The sequence below is a fragment of the Aedes aegypti genome, chromosome 1, assembly GCF_002204515.2.
Source record: "Aedes aegypti strain LVP_AGWG chromosome 1, AaegL5.0 Primary Assembly, whole genome shotgun sequence".
Classification (NCBI taxonomy): Eukaryota; Metazoa; Arthropoda; class Insecta; order Diptera; family Culicidae; genus Aedes; species Aedes aegypti.
In genome coordinates, this window is record NC_035107.1 from 225,978,489 (window position 1) to 225,997,522 (window position 19,034).

At 37.2% G+C, this 19,034-nt stretch overlaps 1 protein-coding gene across 1 annotated transcript in view; it reads left to right on the top strand.

Moving 5' to 3' along the window:
• LOC5577938 overlaps positions 1-19,034 on the top strand; it is a 474,522-nt gene that overhangs the window by 448,911 nt on the left and 6,577 nt on the right. Inside the window, exon 9 of the mRNA XM_021857707.1 lies at positions 7,527-8,049. Coding sequence (XP_021713399.1) covers positions 7,527-7,723 — 197 coding nt within the window. The 3' untranslated portion in view covers positions 7,724-8,049. The remainder of the gene's footprint in view (positions 1-7,526; positions 8,050-19,034) is intronic.

Consider the following 19,034-nt stretch of genomic DNA (forward strand, 5'->3'; position numbering starts at 1 on the left):
TAAAACATTTATTTAAACATGTTTAAATCTTTCGAAAAACAAAATAAAGTACATAGTTAGGAGCGGTGGGTGCCAGTACTTGTTTTAAAAATATGAAACTTGTAACATTTGTATTGTGAAATGAAAAAAATAAGAAAAACTAAAAAAAATGATCAATGTTACCCCGGATTACGGTATCAATTATCGTCCCACATGGTGAGACAACTGTATTCGAAGTCTGAAGATTAAAGCATTGATGATGACTGAGGTAAAGGAGTTGGAAATCATGTAAGACGGAGCACCCCGAATAAAAGAGCACGATAATTTCATGTAGCAAATTTTACGTATGATGTGATTCTCACGATTTGCCTTTAACTGGAATGATGAACATCTCAAAATAATCTTTCTTCGTGGTGACAGATTACCTTTCAACCCTTAACCGCAATTGACCGTCGACAACGTAATCATCTTTTCTCCTCAATTCTCTGGCAACATTTTTCTTCCAAAAATTTTCAAGAGGCTTTCCCAGCAGAAAGATGATACAGATTGAGCTTCGATTTTTGTTGTGGTACGGTATGGCCATCGAAAGGATGAGTAATCTCATTTCTGGCTGCGATTTATTCACTTGACTGGTCAGGGTTATTTTTTTTTTCTTTTCGTTAAAAAAGATTGGACGATACCAAGCTGTGATTTCCGTTTGGCGCCGGATGGCATTGTGCTTATGTCGGGCTTCTGTTTTGATTTCCTGCTATTGTTGCTCTTTTTTCGATCGAAGGATTAGCATTTTTTCACTTCCAGTGAAGTAATGATTTGATCAGCTATCGAATCAGTCTCGGTTGATTGATTTTTGAATCCAAATAAAAGAACAGAGATCAATTAAAACCTTCACTTTCCTTCAACATAAAAATCTGCAATTGTGGTAGTGAGAAGATTAATGTTATGCTTCAATTTACCAGTACATGCAATCACTAAGTACGTGATATATCTGTCAAAACACTACAAAGCATTGAAACATACCTATACGCGAATATACAGTCAAAAAAGTGCTTATTTAATGCCTGTATGCATCAAGCTTAGTAACATTAACCCTTTGGGGCCTGATTTTTTCCAAGAACTATTATACAGTTTTTTGAACGCCTTTCAATAGTTTTGGTGCTCAAAATGCTAAACATAACAAGAAATGATGACAAATATTTTTTTGGGAGGTGCTAGGTCTTCCAAACTGCTCTTGAGTTCATAACTTGAAGTCTATGCTTGTAATAACAACCTTGTTCATCATACAAGGTGATGCACTGTAATCTACCGTATATTCTGAACCTTCTGAGTGTTCAGCAAATATTATCAGATCATTTCGAATGTTCTAGATTATCTAACTTGTCGGGATTTTCAGTACATAAGATCTACAACGCGATGAGAGTCAGGATTTAGTGGTAATAAATTAATAACCACGAAACGAAGCACTTCCGAAACATGGTGTATTCGATAAAGTTTCCAGTCATAATTAGCGACATCTATTGGGAAGCATCCATAAATTATGTCACGTAAAAATATACTATTTTCAACCCCCCCTGCTTTTCACCTTTTGTTTGAGAACAATTTGTGAAAACGTCAGTAGAGTCTAAATGCGTAAACGAGTAGAAACACGTTTTGAATATATGTGTTTGTCGACGAATCTTCTTCTTTTTTCTTGGCATATCGTTCCCACTGGGAGGAAGCTGGCTTCTCAGCTTAGTGTTAGTTTAGCACTTCCACATTTATTACCTGAGATCTTTCTCAGCTAATGACCTTTTTGCATGGATATATCGTGTGGCAGGCATGCGCCCATACTCTGTGCCCAAGGAAGTAAAGACTCTTTCCTTTACGAAAAGATCCGGTAATCGTCATACGAATCTCGAGCTCTACTTCTTTTTTGCAATCGTGCATTACGACTATCCGTGTAGAGGCGTCACTACTGTACTGTCACAGACAAACAGACGTAACACTTTTGAGAAGCTCATGGTACATGCGTTTAACGATGAATTTGAATTGCATTTGACCGACGCGATCGTTCCACCAGAGGCGTTAGTGTTCGACCGCTTTGACTTTTGATAGTGTACACGTTGCTGAATGATGCGAACAAAACTTACAGGCAATTCGTGTAGTAGTGTGCGTGTTAGGCAAACGTCAACTAAAAATCCATCATGGCAGACAGTGCTTCGCGCGGTTCTTGCAACAGATGGCAGTGTGGACTATGAGACTATCCATGAGGACACTTCGCGATTGGGTTGACAGCTCAAAGTGCAAGCACAGTGAACACTAAACTTACCGAAATTTCGTTAAGCGTCATCAGTGCTTACGAATCTCCTTTGTTCCCCAAATGAATCATTCTATTGATATTTACTCCTCTTTATTGATGTTAATCAAACCCTAGCAGCAAACCATGCGACCAGAGCCGACCTTCACAGATTTCGATTGGTTATGTAAGCGAAAACAACTGCTGTTACGGACTAGGCTACGACTGTAGATTTCAGGGACTGCTGCAGGGCATTGCGGATGACCCTGAGTATCTCAAAAGTATTTAGCAATACCATTTGATCACATGGAAAGTTCAGTGAACCTGGTAGATTCTTCTTCTTCTTCTTCTTCTTCTTCTTCTTGGCGTAACGTCCCCACTGGGACGAAGCCTGCTCCTCAGCTTAGTGTTCTTTGAGTACTTCCACAGTGTGGCAGGCACGAAGATGAAGGGTGTCCACGATGAAATTGCCACACACAAAATTGATTCGCAAAATTCGAGTTTTCATCCGATTGCCATCAAATTTTCAGGGATTGAGAAATAACTATTAAACTTCATTTTAGCATTTTACTCGTATTTTATTAACAGTCCATACGGAAATGCCCACACCTTGGGCTTAACCCCGGCCATGAGATTCTGCACAACCTGTGAATCAACCGATTTTTGCATGTGAACCCATACTTTCTTCAGTTCCTCGACTGTCTTCACTACCTTAGGTCGTTTATAAACGACACTTAATTTCCGAAATCGACTTCGGTAAAACGGATTGCTGAGAATCCAACAGCCGAATCTCGGTAAAATATTTGCTGAATCTCGGCAAAACTTTTACCAAGATTTCGGTAAACCATTACCGAATCTCGGTAACGTTTGCCGAAATCTCGGTAAAAAATTTGGTTTGCCGTGATTCGGTAAAATTTTAACGATATTTCGGTAAAAAGTTTACCGAGATTCGGCAATTTTTTTTTACCGAAACCTCAGCTGTTGGATTCTTGGCAATCCGTTTGCTGAGGTCAGCAAAATAATTTAAGTGTGTAAGAAGGTGCTGCTTCATAATCGCCCAGTACTTCTCGATGGAGCGGAGCTCCGGAGTGTTGGAAGGGTTGAACATTTTCGGCACGAAATTGACCTTATTATCCGCATACCACTTCAGCACATCCTTGGAGTAGTGGCATGAGGCCAAATCCGGCCAGAAGATTGTTGGGACGTTGTGGGCCTTCAGGAGAGGGAGCAGCCGCTTCTGGAGGCACTCTTTCATGTACACTTGTCGTTCATCGTGTCCTAGGTCACGAAAGGTGCACTCCGCTTCCCGCACGTGCAGATGGCTTGCCAAACCAGGAATTGCTTCGCAAATTTGGACCTCTTCTGAGTGCGGACATGCTCTGGAACGCTGAACTTATCCTTGGCCGTGAAAAACAGGTTGCCGGGGATCTGTTTGAAGTCGACCTTCACATATGTTTCGTTGTCCATGAAAGTATGGGTTTACATGCTAAAAACGGTTGATTCACAGGTTGTGCAGAATCTCATGGCCGGGGTTGAGGCCAAGGTGCGGACATTTACGTATGGACTGTAAATAAAATACGAGTAAAATGGTAAAATGAAGTTAAATAGTTATTTCTCAATCCCTGAAGTTTTGATGGCAATCGGATGAAAACTCGAATTTTCCGAATCAATTTTGTGTGTGTCAATTTCATCGTGGACACCCTTTACTCTATGCCCAAGGCAGTCAAGAATATTTTCATTACGAAAAGATCCTGGACCGACCGGGAATCGAACCCGGAACCCTCAGCATGGTCATGATGAATACCCGTGTCTTTACAGCTTCGGCTATGGGGGCTCTATATAACCTGGTAGATTGTATAACTGAACTCTATTTAGCGAAAAAAAAAAACACTGCCACAAGGGTAGATTTGAAGTTCTGAGTTCCAGGATAGTTTGGAAAAGCTTTTGAGATTCTCAGAGGTCAATAGATGCCGTTTGAGTTGAAAATATTATTATTTGCAGCGTTGCCAGATCTACGGAAATTTCCGTAGATCTACGGAATTGAGGACTACGGATCCGTAAGATAATTCTACAGAAAAATGTATATTTTCTACAGGAAGCTACGGAAATTCTCATTATTCTACGGTAATTTGCGGATTTTTCCAACGGAAATCTACGGAATTGCAATGCCGGAGATCTCTCCCCCCGCTTATCACTTTTCGTCTACGGAATGATTTCCAAAGAAATCGCTGATTATTTCTAGCGCTGATTATTTCTAGCGCAAACAACTACTGCTGTAAATTTCGTGAATTGTGCTTCGGGATAGTCTGAACGTCGTAGAATATCCCAGGACATGAAAAGGCATGTGAAGCAGCGTTTTTCTTGACATAATAGGTATGTATTACCAAGTACGAACATCAATTGTATTTACAAAAGGCATTTTAAGCTACTTTTATACTAATTATTCTATTTGTCAGACTTCTGCATGTTCAGGATGTTCTAGGTTGCCAAGTAGGACATTAAGGCATACATCTAGAATTTTTCCCTGACAGGGAAGTTTGCAAGGACTTTTCCGAAGACAGTAAATTTTATTCATTGGTTCTTTTTATGCAGCCATTTTCCGACTGCGGTCATAAATGACCGTGCCGGCCCCAAAGGGAAAACTTTGATCATTTTAGCGAGAAAAGTTACTGGAACAAGGGTAGACCTGAAGTTCTGAACTCCAGGGTAAATTGGAGGGCCTGGAATATCACCAACGTTCCTTGAAATAGCCAATTGGTCTGTGAGAAGGTTCAGTGAACATGTTAGATTATATAACTTCACTCAGTTTAGCGAGATAAATTACTTGAACAAGTGCAGACCTGAAGTTCTGAACTTCAGGGTAATTTGGAGGGCCTGGAATCCCAAACGTTCCTTGAAAGAGCTTATTGATCCATGAGATGGTTTAGTGAGCATGTTAGATTATATAACTTCACTCAGTTTAGTGAGATAAATTACTGAAACAAATGTAAACCTGAAGTTACGAACACTAGGGCAATTTGGAGGGCCTACACAGAAAAAAATATTTAATTTTCAATGTGATGTAAACTGAAGTCTACTGTAAAAATAAATCAAATTCGTGTGTTATTACAGCATCATGTAAATTTAAACGAATATACGTTCAATTTTCAACTAAAAATGGTTGAATGTTACATGATCGTGTAAATTTAAAGTGAATTCAATTGAAAAATAATGGATTGGTCGTTGAAATTTAGGTTTATTTTGATGCTCCAAATATGTGCATGAAAATAAACTTAAATTTACAACATATTTTTAGCTGTGTAGAATACCCCAAACGTTCCTTGAATTAGTCCATTGATCCGTGACAAGGTTCAGTAAACTTGGTAAGTTATATATCTTTACTCAGTTTAACAAGAAAAAATACTGGAATAAGTGTAGACCTGAAGTTCTGAACTCCAGGGTAATTTGGAGCACCTATAATATCCCAAACGTTCCTTGAAACAGCCTATTGATGCATGAGAAGGTTTAGTGAACAGGAAAGATTTTATAAATTCACTCAGTTTAGCGAGATAAATTTCTGGAATAAGTGTAGCCCTGAAGTTCTGAACTCCAGGGTAATTTGGAGGGCCCGGAATACTCCAAACGTTCTTTAAAACATCCTATTGATACGTGCGAAAGATCAGTGAACATGGTAGATTATATAACTTCACCCAGTTTAGCAAGAAATACTACTGGAATAAATGTAGACATGAAATTCAGATTTCCAGGGTTATTTGGAGGGCCTGGAATACCTCAAACGTTTCTTGAAGTAGCCTTTTGATCCGTGACAAAGTTCAGTAAACATTGTAGATTATATAACTTCACTCAGTTTAGCGAGAATATCTACTGGAACAAGTGTAGACCTGAAGTTCTGAACTCCAGGGTAATTTGGAGGGCCTGGAATATCCCAAACGTTCCTTGAAATAGCTCTTGAGATTCTCAGAGGTTGGTAGATTCTATTTGAATTTGTAATGTTATTGTTTTTAACTCAAACAATTACTGTTACGGTTGTAGATTTCAAAGAGTGTGCTTCAGGACAGTTTGGACGTCCTAGAACATCCCAGGACATAGCAAAGCAAATGAAATAGTGTTCTCGTTAAAAGAGTAATTCTGTATTATCTAGCCTGAACATCATTTATGTTCACAAGCAGCATTTCACGCTTCGTATGTACTTATAGTTCAATTTTCCAAACTTCAGGATGTTCAGGATGTTCTAGGTTGTCAATTAAGTCATAAAGGCATATACTTCATATTTTTCTCTGATAAAAGAGTATATTTGGGACAACTTTGCCGAAGACAGTATATACATTTGTTAATTGGTTCTTTTTTTACAGCCTTTTTTGTACTGCGGTCATATATGACCGCGCCGGCCCCAAAGGGTTAATGATGTAGTAATACGGTTTCTAAGCTATGGAAGTGCTGTTATTAGGCGTGTAAGCATTTATTGTGCTATTGTAATGCATGTATGCATTATAATTAGTGTTTTTGATTACTTGGGTTGTCGGTTGACTGAGGATGAAACTAATGTGTTTTTGAGACAACAAGACTTTTCGTAATGGAAATTTCCTTGACTTCCCTGGGCATACAAGTATCATCGTACCTGCCCCACAATATGCGAATGCGCAAAATGGCAACTTTGGCAAAGAAAGCTCGCAGTTAATAACTGTGGAAGTGCTTATTGAACACTAAGCTGAGAAGCAGGCTTTGTCCTAGTGACGATGTAATGCCAATAAGAGGAGAAGCGTAATGTACCATCCCCATATAACAAACTGTATTGATGATCATCTAGCATTGTTGCCATCAAGATTCAAGGATTTGAAAACATCGACTGACTCTCTTTAAGGTGATTATAGAAGGAAGCCACACCTCAAATTTTCAAGAGCACAAGACTTGAGAAGCAAACAACGCTCCGCGTTGAAAATCTATCCCATTGGTCACCACCAGCAAGCAATCAATTTGATTGGTTTTCAACGCGAACTGTTGTCAGATTCTCTCGTCTTGTGCACTTGAAAATTCATAGTTTGGCTTCGTTTTATAATCACCTTAAATTTTTCAGACCATTCTTCAACTTTGCCAAATATCTTGAATCTGTATTGATGTATTGATTTTTTTTTTTGTAAAATATTACTATAGTTTTCTGATGTTTCATTACGACCCGGTATAACGATCGTAAAGAGTGGTCGGAGCGTATTTTTTTCCATACAGCATTTTAACAATCTTTCCTTACTCTAGCTTTCGCTTCCATTCTATCTTACAGCACTGACCTGGTCCCAATGCGAGGACTCGATCACGTTGCACGCCCTGCCAACGACCCACTGCACCAACATGATCGAGGCTCCGTGCGCCGGTGGAATCTACCATACCGACATCAGCCCGTTCGACTTTCACGGAATCGAAGACGTTGGCGGGGAGGACTTTGACTACGCAATGGACTGCGGCGATTTCATCTTCTAATTCTCCCCCATGACTGCAATCAATTCAAGCTCAACCAAAAGCACACATATCCAAGTGTCCACAAGACCTGGGAAATGCGACCGATATGCGAGATACACGATTTATAGGAAGTAAAACGAGATTTTTTAAACAAGGATAAGAAGCACATGAAGTCATTCATACACAAATATTGCAAAAAAAGTTTACACCGACACGGAATCGTTGCACCGATGCAAATGCATGTCCCATTCGGATCTGGAGACGAAAATCAGTAGAGCAGAAGCCAACGGCCGGATTGAGCCTCTCTGCCGCGCATAATGCAATCTAGTGAATTAGATGTTTTTTAGGTAAGTGCATTGACCAAAAATAGATTATATCAAACGTACAGTCAAATTTTCACAAGACTCTATTTCGTATCAAACATAATCGTAGTAAAAAATGGGCTTTACCCATGATTGTAATTGAAATCTTCCTAGGATTCTACTAGGAATCATTCCCGGGATTCTGTTAGGAATCCCTCACTGGATTCTTTTAGAAATCCTTCCCAGGATTTTGTTGTTCTGTTCTGTTCTATTCTAGCAGAATCTTAAGAAACCCTTCCCATGATTCTACTAGGAATCCTTCCTAGGATTGTTCTTAGAATCCTCCTAGGATTCTACTATGAATCCTTCCAAGGATTCTATTAGAAATCCTTCCCATGATACTGTTAGGTTTTTTTTAGGAACCCTCGAGAATTATGTCAGAAATCCTTGCCAGGACTCTGTCGGAAATCCTTTCAAAGATTGAGAATCCTCGTTGAAATTCTGTTTGAAATTGGTGGTGAAAAATCTACCAATAATTTCATTTGAATTCATCATCTAGCCTCAACTCAACGTATATATCTGGTTTTCTAGACTATTCAAACTTTTAGTGTTTGATGTGAGTTTGATTCATATTAGACGCATCTCTGTTTCAAAGTATCATCTTAAATCAATTGCACGTTCAACTTAAGGCCATTCCCGTAATAACGACAATTTCAAATCATACCTGCGACAAAAACGAAAGAAACGCAAACCTCCGTAAACGTGTCCTGTGAATATTATCTTGCAAACGATGACAATGATGACGCTAAACCCACAACGCGTCAGATAGTGCGGCTCATCATAATATTTCAATTTGCGTTCACCTCCCTTACTCCTTTCTAGGAGTTGTCTCTCGATGGCATAACCTGGACGGGGGTGCATTCAAATATTATGAAACACTCGTGGCTTGTAGTTTAAAAGTGATGGAGATAACCAGCATCGAAAAACCTTTTTTTTTGGCAAAATTGCAAGAGAAATTGAAGACAATCTCTCATGAGCTTAAAGAGAGCTCCAATTTCAAAATAACTCAAACACAACACAATTCAAATATTATCGCTCATTTTTCCGGCGTAAAATTGCGTTAGAGCATATTTAAATGAACCCCTGTCAGCGTCAGATAGCATCATCGTGTTCAAGCGGGCAGAGAAGAAATGCGCAGTAGGAGAGAAAAACTTTTTTCCTTATTCCTTCGTGAATTTCGTCCGATAAGTGTCGGCGAAGAACGTGCTTTCCCACGCCTCGATGCCTCTCCATCACCACCCGACGAGCAAACCACATGAGAAGATGAGCTGAAGCGACTGATACCTACGAGCAGAGGTTCTGAATAGTTCAATAAATGTGTATTGTATAGAAAAAAAAAAATTGTTAAATTTAATGGAATGGTCTCACCGAATCGTCAAATCTCATCCAACAATACGATATCCATGTGAAAATTTGTTATAACTAAGCGTTTTTTTGCCTTCTCGGGTGACTAAACCATTGAGTAACTTGGTGAATCAATAGCTCAGAAGGTTACAAGTTTGTAATTCAAATCCCAAAGGCCCACAAATTCACCCAATTTATTCACTTCTGAGTAATTGAGTCATCATGGTTTATTTATTAATTAAATTTGGGCTTTCTTACGAACCGCATCGATTGAGAACCCCTGAACGAAAGCAAAAGAAGAAACTAACTTCCCGGAAAGGGCCCCATCGCATCGCCATGGCCATAACTAAAAGACGAAGAGTCGGGTCCCCCATGTAACCCTTTTTTTTCGCTCGGTGGCAAACTCCGGCAAAGTATTTTTACCACGCTCTAGTGTCTACAGTGGGATAGATATAGAGTCAACCCAATTTTCTCCCCATCCGCTTTTCCTAGAAGAAATGTGACTACGGGCGGCGGCAGTAGTAGTGATGGGATGACGCCAAGCCAAGGGGACACGCCATTCAACGAGAGCCCGAGAAGATCAAGTTGACGTGAAGCGACCTCTTTCTGGGCTTGTTTTCCCATAAATTATGAAGAATAATGGATATGGCTCTAGAGTCCTTGGATGATGTTGCCACTGACTGACTGCCGTTGCAGCTTCGGTTGCTGCTCTTGCTGCTTCTAGTGCTTGGCCGGGTCGTTCATTGTCATCTAGAAGGATTTAGGGTAGAAGTGCCGGTTATAGCTGTAGTGCTAATTATGACAATAATAGGAATAAAAAGAGGTAATAATAAGCCGCAAATAAGCATCAGAAAAGCGTATAGCAAAAGCATATACCATTATAATAGCACTACAAAAGCAGACACGCGTTCTAGCAGCGCTTCCCCCGCATAGAAACCCTATTACTGCATTTTTAATGCATCTTAGCCTGATTCTGATTCACAAACTTCATAACGCTGAAGGGGTGAGTGAATGACCTTTATATGTTACAGCTCGTACAAAATTTGTAGAATATTCATGCAAAAAGCGATTTATCGTGGTTATTGGTTACTTGGGTTTTGGCTAATTTAGTACTTATTTATTGCCTGTATGCATCTGACTTAGAAGCATCAATGATACAATAATTAGATTTCTATGCGGCGAAATTGCTGTTATGAGGCGTGTAAGCATTTGTAGTGATATTTGTATGCATCTATAATGCTTTTGTTTACTTGGGAATTACCGTAATTGGGACAAAGACAACGATTTTAAAAACTAAATTTAGTACAAATACTACATACTACTGATCAACTCATCTTTTTGAAGCCATACTGGTGAATTATTGAACCCATAATTGGTACACCTACCCTATTTGTGATTGTTTAAGTTGTTTTTCGTAGTACTGGATAAAGAGAGACCAAAAACAGGGTCAACGGTAGGTCATTGAAGATGGATTCGGTATGAGATTTAAGATCCGAGATATACGTATCAGACAGAAGGCAGTGCTGGGATACCCGACAGAAATTTAAATTTAAACAGACATTGTTACTAAAGCACAACACTAGTTAGCATCAAGAAGAAGAAAACACACTGAAATATGGAAATTTAATAAGTATTAGTGGACGGCTTAGTTCCTGTAAATAGAGTTGCTCGCTGTCATTTTCAACGCCTAAAATTTGCTGATTTGTACAGGCCGATACAATTCGAATCAATCTATATCACATCAACATCATCCTGTCTACTCCTTCACTAGTGCATTGATGGCGAAAGACTATGGATATCACTGATGGGTTAAGTTTAGCCTTAAATGAAGCAAATAAAATAACAATTTATCAGTACGGGTATTTTTAACATTGCTGCAGATGGATTGCAACTAGTTAGTCACTGAAAAACGCATCAGCTATCAGGTGATATGACTGATATTGAGCAACTCTGTTTGAAAATATCAAGATATACAAAGCAAAGAATAAATTTCAACCATATAACATATATTATTGCCGGAAACTCTTAAAGATCGCGAACTTCTTCTCAAACATCTTGAAGAGAAGAAGCACAATTATTTTACGTATGACGACAAAACTGAACGTTTGTTCAAAGTTGCCTTGAAAGGTCTCTCAAGTGACTATAAATCACCTGAAGAGATCAAAAATGGAATAAATGATTTACTTGGATTTTCTCCAGTCCAAGTAATCATTATGAAAAAGAGAACCCAATCTGGCATTGTTCGGAAAGGGCTTTCTCAAGAATTTTATTAAGTTCACTTTAACAAAAAAGAACAAAATAATATTAAAGCTTTAGAAAAAGCAAAACTTATGTTCGATGTCCGTGTGACTTTAGAACATTTCCAGAAACCTGGAGGAAATTACCAGAACCCCACGCAGTGCCGTCGGTGCCAAAAGTGGGGTCATGGTACAAAAAATTGTCGCATGGATGCTAAATGCATGATTTGCGGAGGTTCTTCTCACGCCATTGAAGGAAGATACCACCAAGTTCATATGCTCTAATTGCGGGGCTAACCATAAGTCCAATTTTTGGAATTGCCCTTCACGCAAAAGGGTCATTGAGGCTCGTGCCAGGCAGATGAAAGATAATATCCGTTACGATAACGGTCGTTTCCGGAATTTGCCTCACGGTAAATCCTTTGCCGATATCGTAGCAGGAAATTCGAACTCCTCCCCTGTTCGATCCATGGGTACCCATTCTACTTGTTTCAAATCAAATGGAAAAAAACCTACCGCCACAGGTAACTCCGCTTCTTCGTCTACCGGAAATTCTAATGGGAAATCACATGACATGTCTGCCTCTGATTTTAATTTTCTAACTGAACAATTGAATCTAATGATTGATGCAATATTCAAAGCCACCACTATGACTGAAGCAGTCCAAGTATGTGTAAAATTTACAAATCAAATTGTTATTGGATTACGTTTTTTTAATGGATCCAAATAATAATTTAAATATTTTGAATTGGAATGCTCGTTCTCTGAATGGTAAAGAGGACGAGCTGTTTAATTTTCTTAAGGTTAATAACGTGCATATAGCAGTTATTACCGAAACGTATTTGAAACCTGTATCTAAATTCAAAAGAGATCCTAACTTTTTTGTTTATCGTAATGATCGACTTGATGGGGCATGTGGGGGAGTTGCAATCATCATTCATAGGCGTATAAAACATCAACTGTTTCCATCATTTGAATCTTTAGGTGTTTCTGTTGAAACACTGTTTGTTAAATATACTTTCATAGCTGCCTATTTGCCTTTTCAATGCTCTGGACAGCATGTTAATTTGCTCCAAACTGACTTGCGAAAATTGACTCGCAATAAGTCAAAAAAAATTTGTCATTGGTGACTTTAATGCCAAACATCGGTCATGGAATAATTCTCAAATTCTTCAGGATATTTCTCAATTCAATACCCTGATAGCCACATGTATGTTTTTCCTCTCCTAGAAATCCATCTACGATTGATTTGGTCTTAACCGACTCTAGTCATCTTTGTAGCCAACTGATTACTCATGCTGATTTTGATTCTGATCATGTCCCTGTTACATTTCAAATATCCCAAGAAGCGATGCTCAATCCTATCAGCTCCACTTTCAATTATTTACGAGCCGACTGGATTATATATAAAACGTATGTTGACTCTAATCTTGATATTAACATTTCTTTAGAAGCTAAACTCGATATTGACAATGCTCTTGAAACTTTAACAAATTCCATTTTTGAAGCCCGGAGCATTGCAATTCCAATTTTGTGAAGTAAAATTTGAATCCGTGATTATAAACAATGATCTTAAACTCTTGATCCGTCTTAAAAACTTGAGGAGAAGACAATTTCAACGCACTCGAGATCCTGCTATGAAAATTATATGGCAGGATTTGCAGAAAGAAATCAAGAAACGTTTTGCTCAATTAAGGAACAAAAATTTTGAAAATAAAATTTCACAATTGGACCCTGGCTCTAAGCCCTTTTGGAAATTATCTAAAATCTTGAAAAAGCTCAGAAACCAATACCGGCATTGAAAGAGGAAAACAAATTATTACTAACTAATTGCGAAAAAGCTCAAAAACTTGCTATGCATTTTGAAAGTGCGCACAATTTTAATTTAGGACTTACTAGTTCAATTGAAAATCAAGTTACTCAGAACTTCGAAAATATTCTCAATCAAGAGAACGTTTTCGAAAATGCCTGGGAGACTGATTTGGAAGAAGTGAGAACTATTATTAAAAAATTCAAAAATATGAAAGCTCCTGGCGATGATAGAATTTTCTACATCCTCATCAAGAAACTTCCAGAAAGTAGCTTATCATTTTTAGTTGATATATTTAACAAATGTTTTCAATTAGCATATTTTCCTGACAAATGGAAAAAATGCTAAGGTTGTTCCAATTTTAAAACCAGACAAAAATCCTACAGAAGCTTCTAGCTATCGTCCAATCAGTTTGCTTTCCTCCATCAGTAAACTTTTTGAAAAGGTTATTTTGAACAGAATGATGGCCCACATCAACGAAAATTCAATTTTTGACAATGAACAGTTCGGATTCCGCCATGGACATTCGACCACTCATCAACTTTTACGTGTAACAAATTTAATCCGTTCCAACAAATCTGAAGGCTATTCTACTGGTCTTGCTCTTCTAGACATAGAAAAAGCATTCGACAGTGTTTGGCATGAAGGTTTGATCGTAAAATTGAAAAACTTTAATTTTCCAACATACATTGTTAGAATAATTCAAAGTTATCTGTCAAATCGTACACTTCAGGTTAATTATCAGAACTCCAGATCTGAAAGACTTCCTGTAAGAGCTGGTGTTCCCCAAGGCAGCATTTTGGGACCAATATTATACAATATTTTCACATCTGACTTACCTGAGTTACCTCAGGGATGTCAAAATCTTTGTTTGCGGATGACACAGGCCTCTCCGCCAAAGGACGAAGCCTGCGTGTCATCTGTAGTCGATTGCAAAAAAGTTTGGATATTTTTTCTTCATACTTGCAAAAATGGAAGATTTCTCCTAATGCTTTCAAAACTCAACTAATAATATTCCCACATAAACCAAAAGCTCTTTATTTGAAACCTTCAAGTAGACATGTTGTCACGATGAGAGGAGTTCCAATAAATTGGTCAGATGAAGATAAGTATCTAGGGCTTATGCTAGATAAGAATTTAACTTTCAAAAATCACATTGAGAGCATTCAAGCCAAATGTAACAAATATGTAAAATGTCTCTATCCCCTTATTAATAGAAAATCAAAACTTTGTCTTAAGAACAAACTTTTGATATTCAAACAAATTTTCAGGCCAGCCATGTTGTATTCTGTACCAATATGGACTAGCTGTTGTAATACCAGGAATAAAGCTCTGCAGAGAATTCAAAATAAAATTTTGAAAATGATTCTGAGGCTTCCTCCCTGGTATAGTACCAATGAGTTACATAGAATATCCAATGTTGAAACATTGGAACAAATGTCAAATAAAATAATTAATAATTTCAGGCAAAAATCGTTACAATCTTCTATTGCTACGATTAATGCGTTATATGTTTAGGATAAGTTAGGTTAAGTATATTAAAAACTTTTTTTTTTCTCTTATAAGCAGGTGAAATCATCTCACCTGTAAAAAATCTGAACTGCTACGGCAAATGAAATATAATATGTTGTTAACAAAATGTTAATAAAATCTTAGATTTGTGTTACCAAATTAGGATGATAGTGTTGTGTAATAACACAGAATATCTAGATATAAGAAATAATGAATAAGGGTATTCACTTAACAGCGTAAAGCGCCGCGTAAGTCATACTAAATCGATTATCTTAAATATTTCATCACGTTGCGTAAACTGACAGTGAAACTTTTCTGGATGATCAAATTCAACAGTAAATCAATCCAAGAACGCTTTGGTAATCTGACAAATGTCTATATGTTGTTTTCTTAGAGCGAGAACGGAAAATTCATTTCAAAATTTCGATAATCAGCAGGACGCAAATCAAAATTGAAAAAGTTACTGATTTACATAGCTAATAAGAGCCTATCTGAAATAATGTGTCCTAATGGTGGCAGGATTGAATATCTAGATCTTGGGCGAGGACTTTTACAATCGGTTCATCGGCATTGGAAAAGTGAAATATTTTCTATGACGATCTCCAGGAGTAACCGGGTCTTTTATTTCATATCAAGGGGCAGCCCATAAAACACGTCGAATTATTTTCAATTCCCAGTAAGCGAATTCCGGCACGTATTTTCTTCGGAGGAAAGAAAATTTTCTTGCTGCCGAGTAATGGAAGAAATTCTTTTCTCTTCGAAGAAATTGTTCGCCGGAATTCATCTACTGCCCATCTGCCCTTGTGGTTTTTTGTCCACAAAACAATTTTAAAAATGTGTATGAACCGTGGTCTTAAGTCTTTGTATAAACTCCAGTGGTCTGGGAACTTAAATATTCTTCTTTGCAAATCATGCGAGGCACCAGTTATTCTTTCAAAGGAATTTTTCCGGAAGTAGCTGGAGATGAGGGAAGCGGTCATATATTAAATCTTCAATCAGCAATCTTGGTTGTTATCAATAAAAACCAGGTGCGTCTGTCTAGTTGAATAATAAATCACATCAATTATGCTAATATGTAATTACGCTTTGAAATTTCAAAATAAGTGCGAAAGTAGCCCTAAAAAATAATCACTTTCTAGCTGAAAATAGCAAATAATTGACGTTTACAGCGGCTAGATCCATGGACAACTAGACTAAAAATATCTTGTTTGACATTCCACCGAATCAAATAAAGAATATTTCATTTGAAATATTTCATTGTCGAAGTTACGCAGAATTGCACTTTACGCGACATTAAGTGAATCCCCCTAATGTAATGTTTGGAATGCTACTAATAAAGAAATTAAAAAAAAAGTATATGACTTTACCCATTACACGCTGATGGCACTTCACGCATAAGAGCAAATATTTCCGCCTTAAAAACCGTGCAGTTTCTACCAAGTGAGTAAAACTGATTCAGCCTTAGCTCACGAGAATATACACCAGTACCAGCTCTACCTTCAAGAAGGGAGCCATCAGTGTAACATATACTATATTATTTGATTTACACAGTTCGAACGAAACGTGTAAATTTCTGAGATATATAACCCAGCCAACAAATTAGTTCAAATAACTGAGATTCAACTCAGTAAAGTGAACGATTATTCGGAAATAAATGATTGTATAAAATGCATAGATTCTCTCTATGTGAACATATGTGGAGGCCATATACGTACATTCCAAAAAATGCAGTGTAGGAAATACAACTTGGGACGAGTTCGTTCGGTGCTTTCTATAATTTCGTACATAATAGTATTTTGCACTTTATATAACTTTGTTTCAACAAACAAACGAAAAATAAAAAGGTAAAACGAGTAAGTGCAAGCCGCAATGATCTTCAGATCGCTAATCATATTGGCTACCACTGTTCCGTTCAGTCACTGTTAAATGACACGGAAAGCTGGCAAATATAAATCCCACAATATAGCTTATCTGAAGGTACCGTCTACTCCATCTATACTGCCACCCATGCTCAAGCGAATTTGTCACCGGTACATTTCGTAAACGCTCCAGTTATCTCCAAGGATTGAAACAGCTTTAACATGCTTTAAAATAATAATTTATTCCTCATTTGATAATGATACAATATCAATAATAGTTATAACCCAGCGAAAAATTTGATCAACATAACAAAAATCGTTTATTTGGTCAAAGCAAATTGTTTAAAATGCACGAATTCCCTCTATTCGCACAAACTTGAAGGCTATATAGGGTTATACGGTGTAATATGCTCAAACTTCATTTAAACCGGATTGAGGCTTTTCACACGTAAATCTGATTCCTTATATTACATATATGTTATTTGAGAAGTTAACAGTCAATAGTCAATAAAAAATAAAAAATAACGAAAATCATGTTTTTTGAATTGAAATCTTGCATCCGATAAGAAAGCCTCGTTTGAAATGAAGTCTATGCTTTTATTATTGTACTTATTACAAAAACTTTTACCGGTAGACGACTGATAATGAATTCTTCTGAACTTCTTCTTCTGAATAGAACTTTGGTGGAATTCTATTTCTAAACATTTCTACAACGCTTGCACCATTTTTCTACGGGAGGGAAATATTTCACGGGTTGTTTTGAAACATCCAGATATGGATCATTCACTGAAATAATCTTGTATAAGGTACCGTGGGGCAAGTGGATAAGGGATTTCGCATAGTTGGGATTCTTCAAATTCTAGAGACCTTAAATTAAAACAGATGAGGTCGTGTATATTTTTTAGCTTGACTCCCACCAAATATAAGCAGTATACTGAAATTGATATTTATGTAAAATTGAAGAAAAAAGTACAGAAAAAGTTTTTGAAAATCGTCTCCTTTTGAACAATAAATTCAAAAACTAACAGTTACATTCAAGATTTCTATTACCTTTAACATTTGGTTAGGCGTCCCAATGAACAATAACATAAGTAACATGAAAACAAAGAAAATTTTATTATTGTTACTTGAATTTTCTTCTGTTCAGTTATGTTTGTTGAAATGATTCGACAACATTATAACTGCAACATTTCCAATGTTAGTTCTTACATCATGGGACAGCAATTGCATTTCTGCTCTGTAGAATTTCCACCGCTCGTTATTTGTTTTTAAGAAAATCGGATATGACGTCGGATAACTCTTCAAGAGAAATCAAACAGAATCCTTCAATATAGTATTTAGAAACTTTTTTTATGTGGATACACCTGTACCCCATTTTTTATATTTTGAACTAGCTTTACATAGACATCCCACAAGATTTCCGTGCGTTCTCTTATATTGGAACTTTTCAATCAACGTCTTCTTTTTAATCGGCTGTCCGAAGTAAACATATTAATATCGTAATATTTGGTAATCTTTTTTTTAGAGAAGTTCCATGATTTGGCCATGATAATAGCATTTAACGCTTTGAGTATAGTGTTTCTTGAATTATCAGCACGTTCTGATGTTCTAGGATAATTGTGAACCTTGTATAAGTATAGCTACCTAAAGAGAAAACACAAATTTAATCTCTAATGAGAAACTTTTCACTTGCCCCACATGATTAGAAAATTGACAGTGTTTCAATTTAATTATTTTTAGGTCTATGTAGAATTAATTCTAAAACTTTTTTTATTGTGGTTCAAAACTATCAGAGAGGACAACTTCGAAATGGTACAGACAATTATTTTCCTCAATTTTTTCCCACTAAAAATATTGAAATAAGATTGCACGCCGCCAACTTGTTACGGACTGATAGTTGGCAGGTTAACTATATTTCGCTCTATTATGCAATTAAGACTGGAAAATCTCAGAAATTTCTTACCTAACGTAATGTTCTCAATGGCCTCAAAGGTTTACGCATGAGTTTAAAACGTTAATTCACATATTCAGTAAAATATATCAATTATTTTCACTTACCCCACTTGCCCCGCGGTACCTTATACGTATCCTTTAAAGAAACTACTTGACAAGAGAAAGCTGCATGCAGAGCTTGACCAACTAAACAACGCACTGACTGTTTATGTAATGTATTCGCTACTGTAATAGAGCACTTTTTCGTTAAAGGAG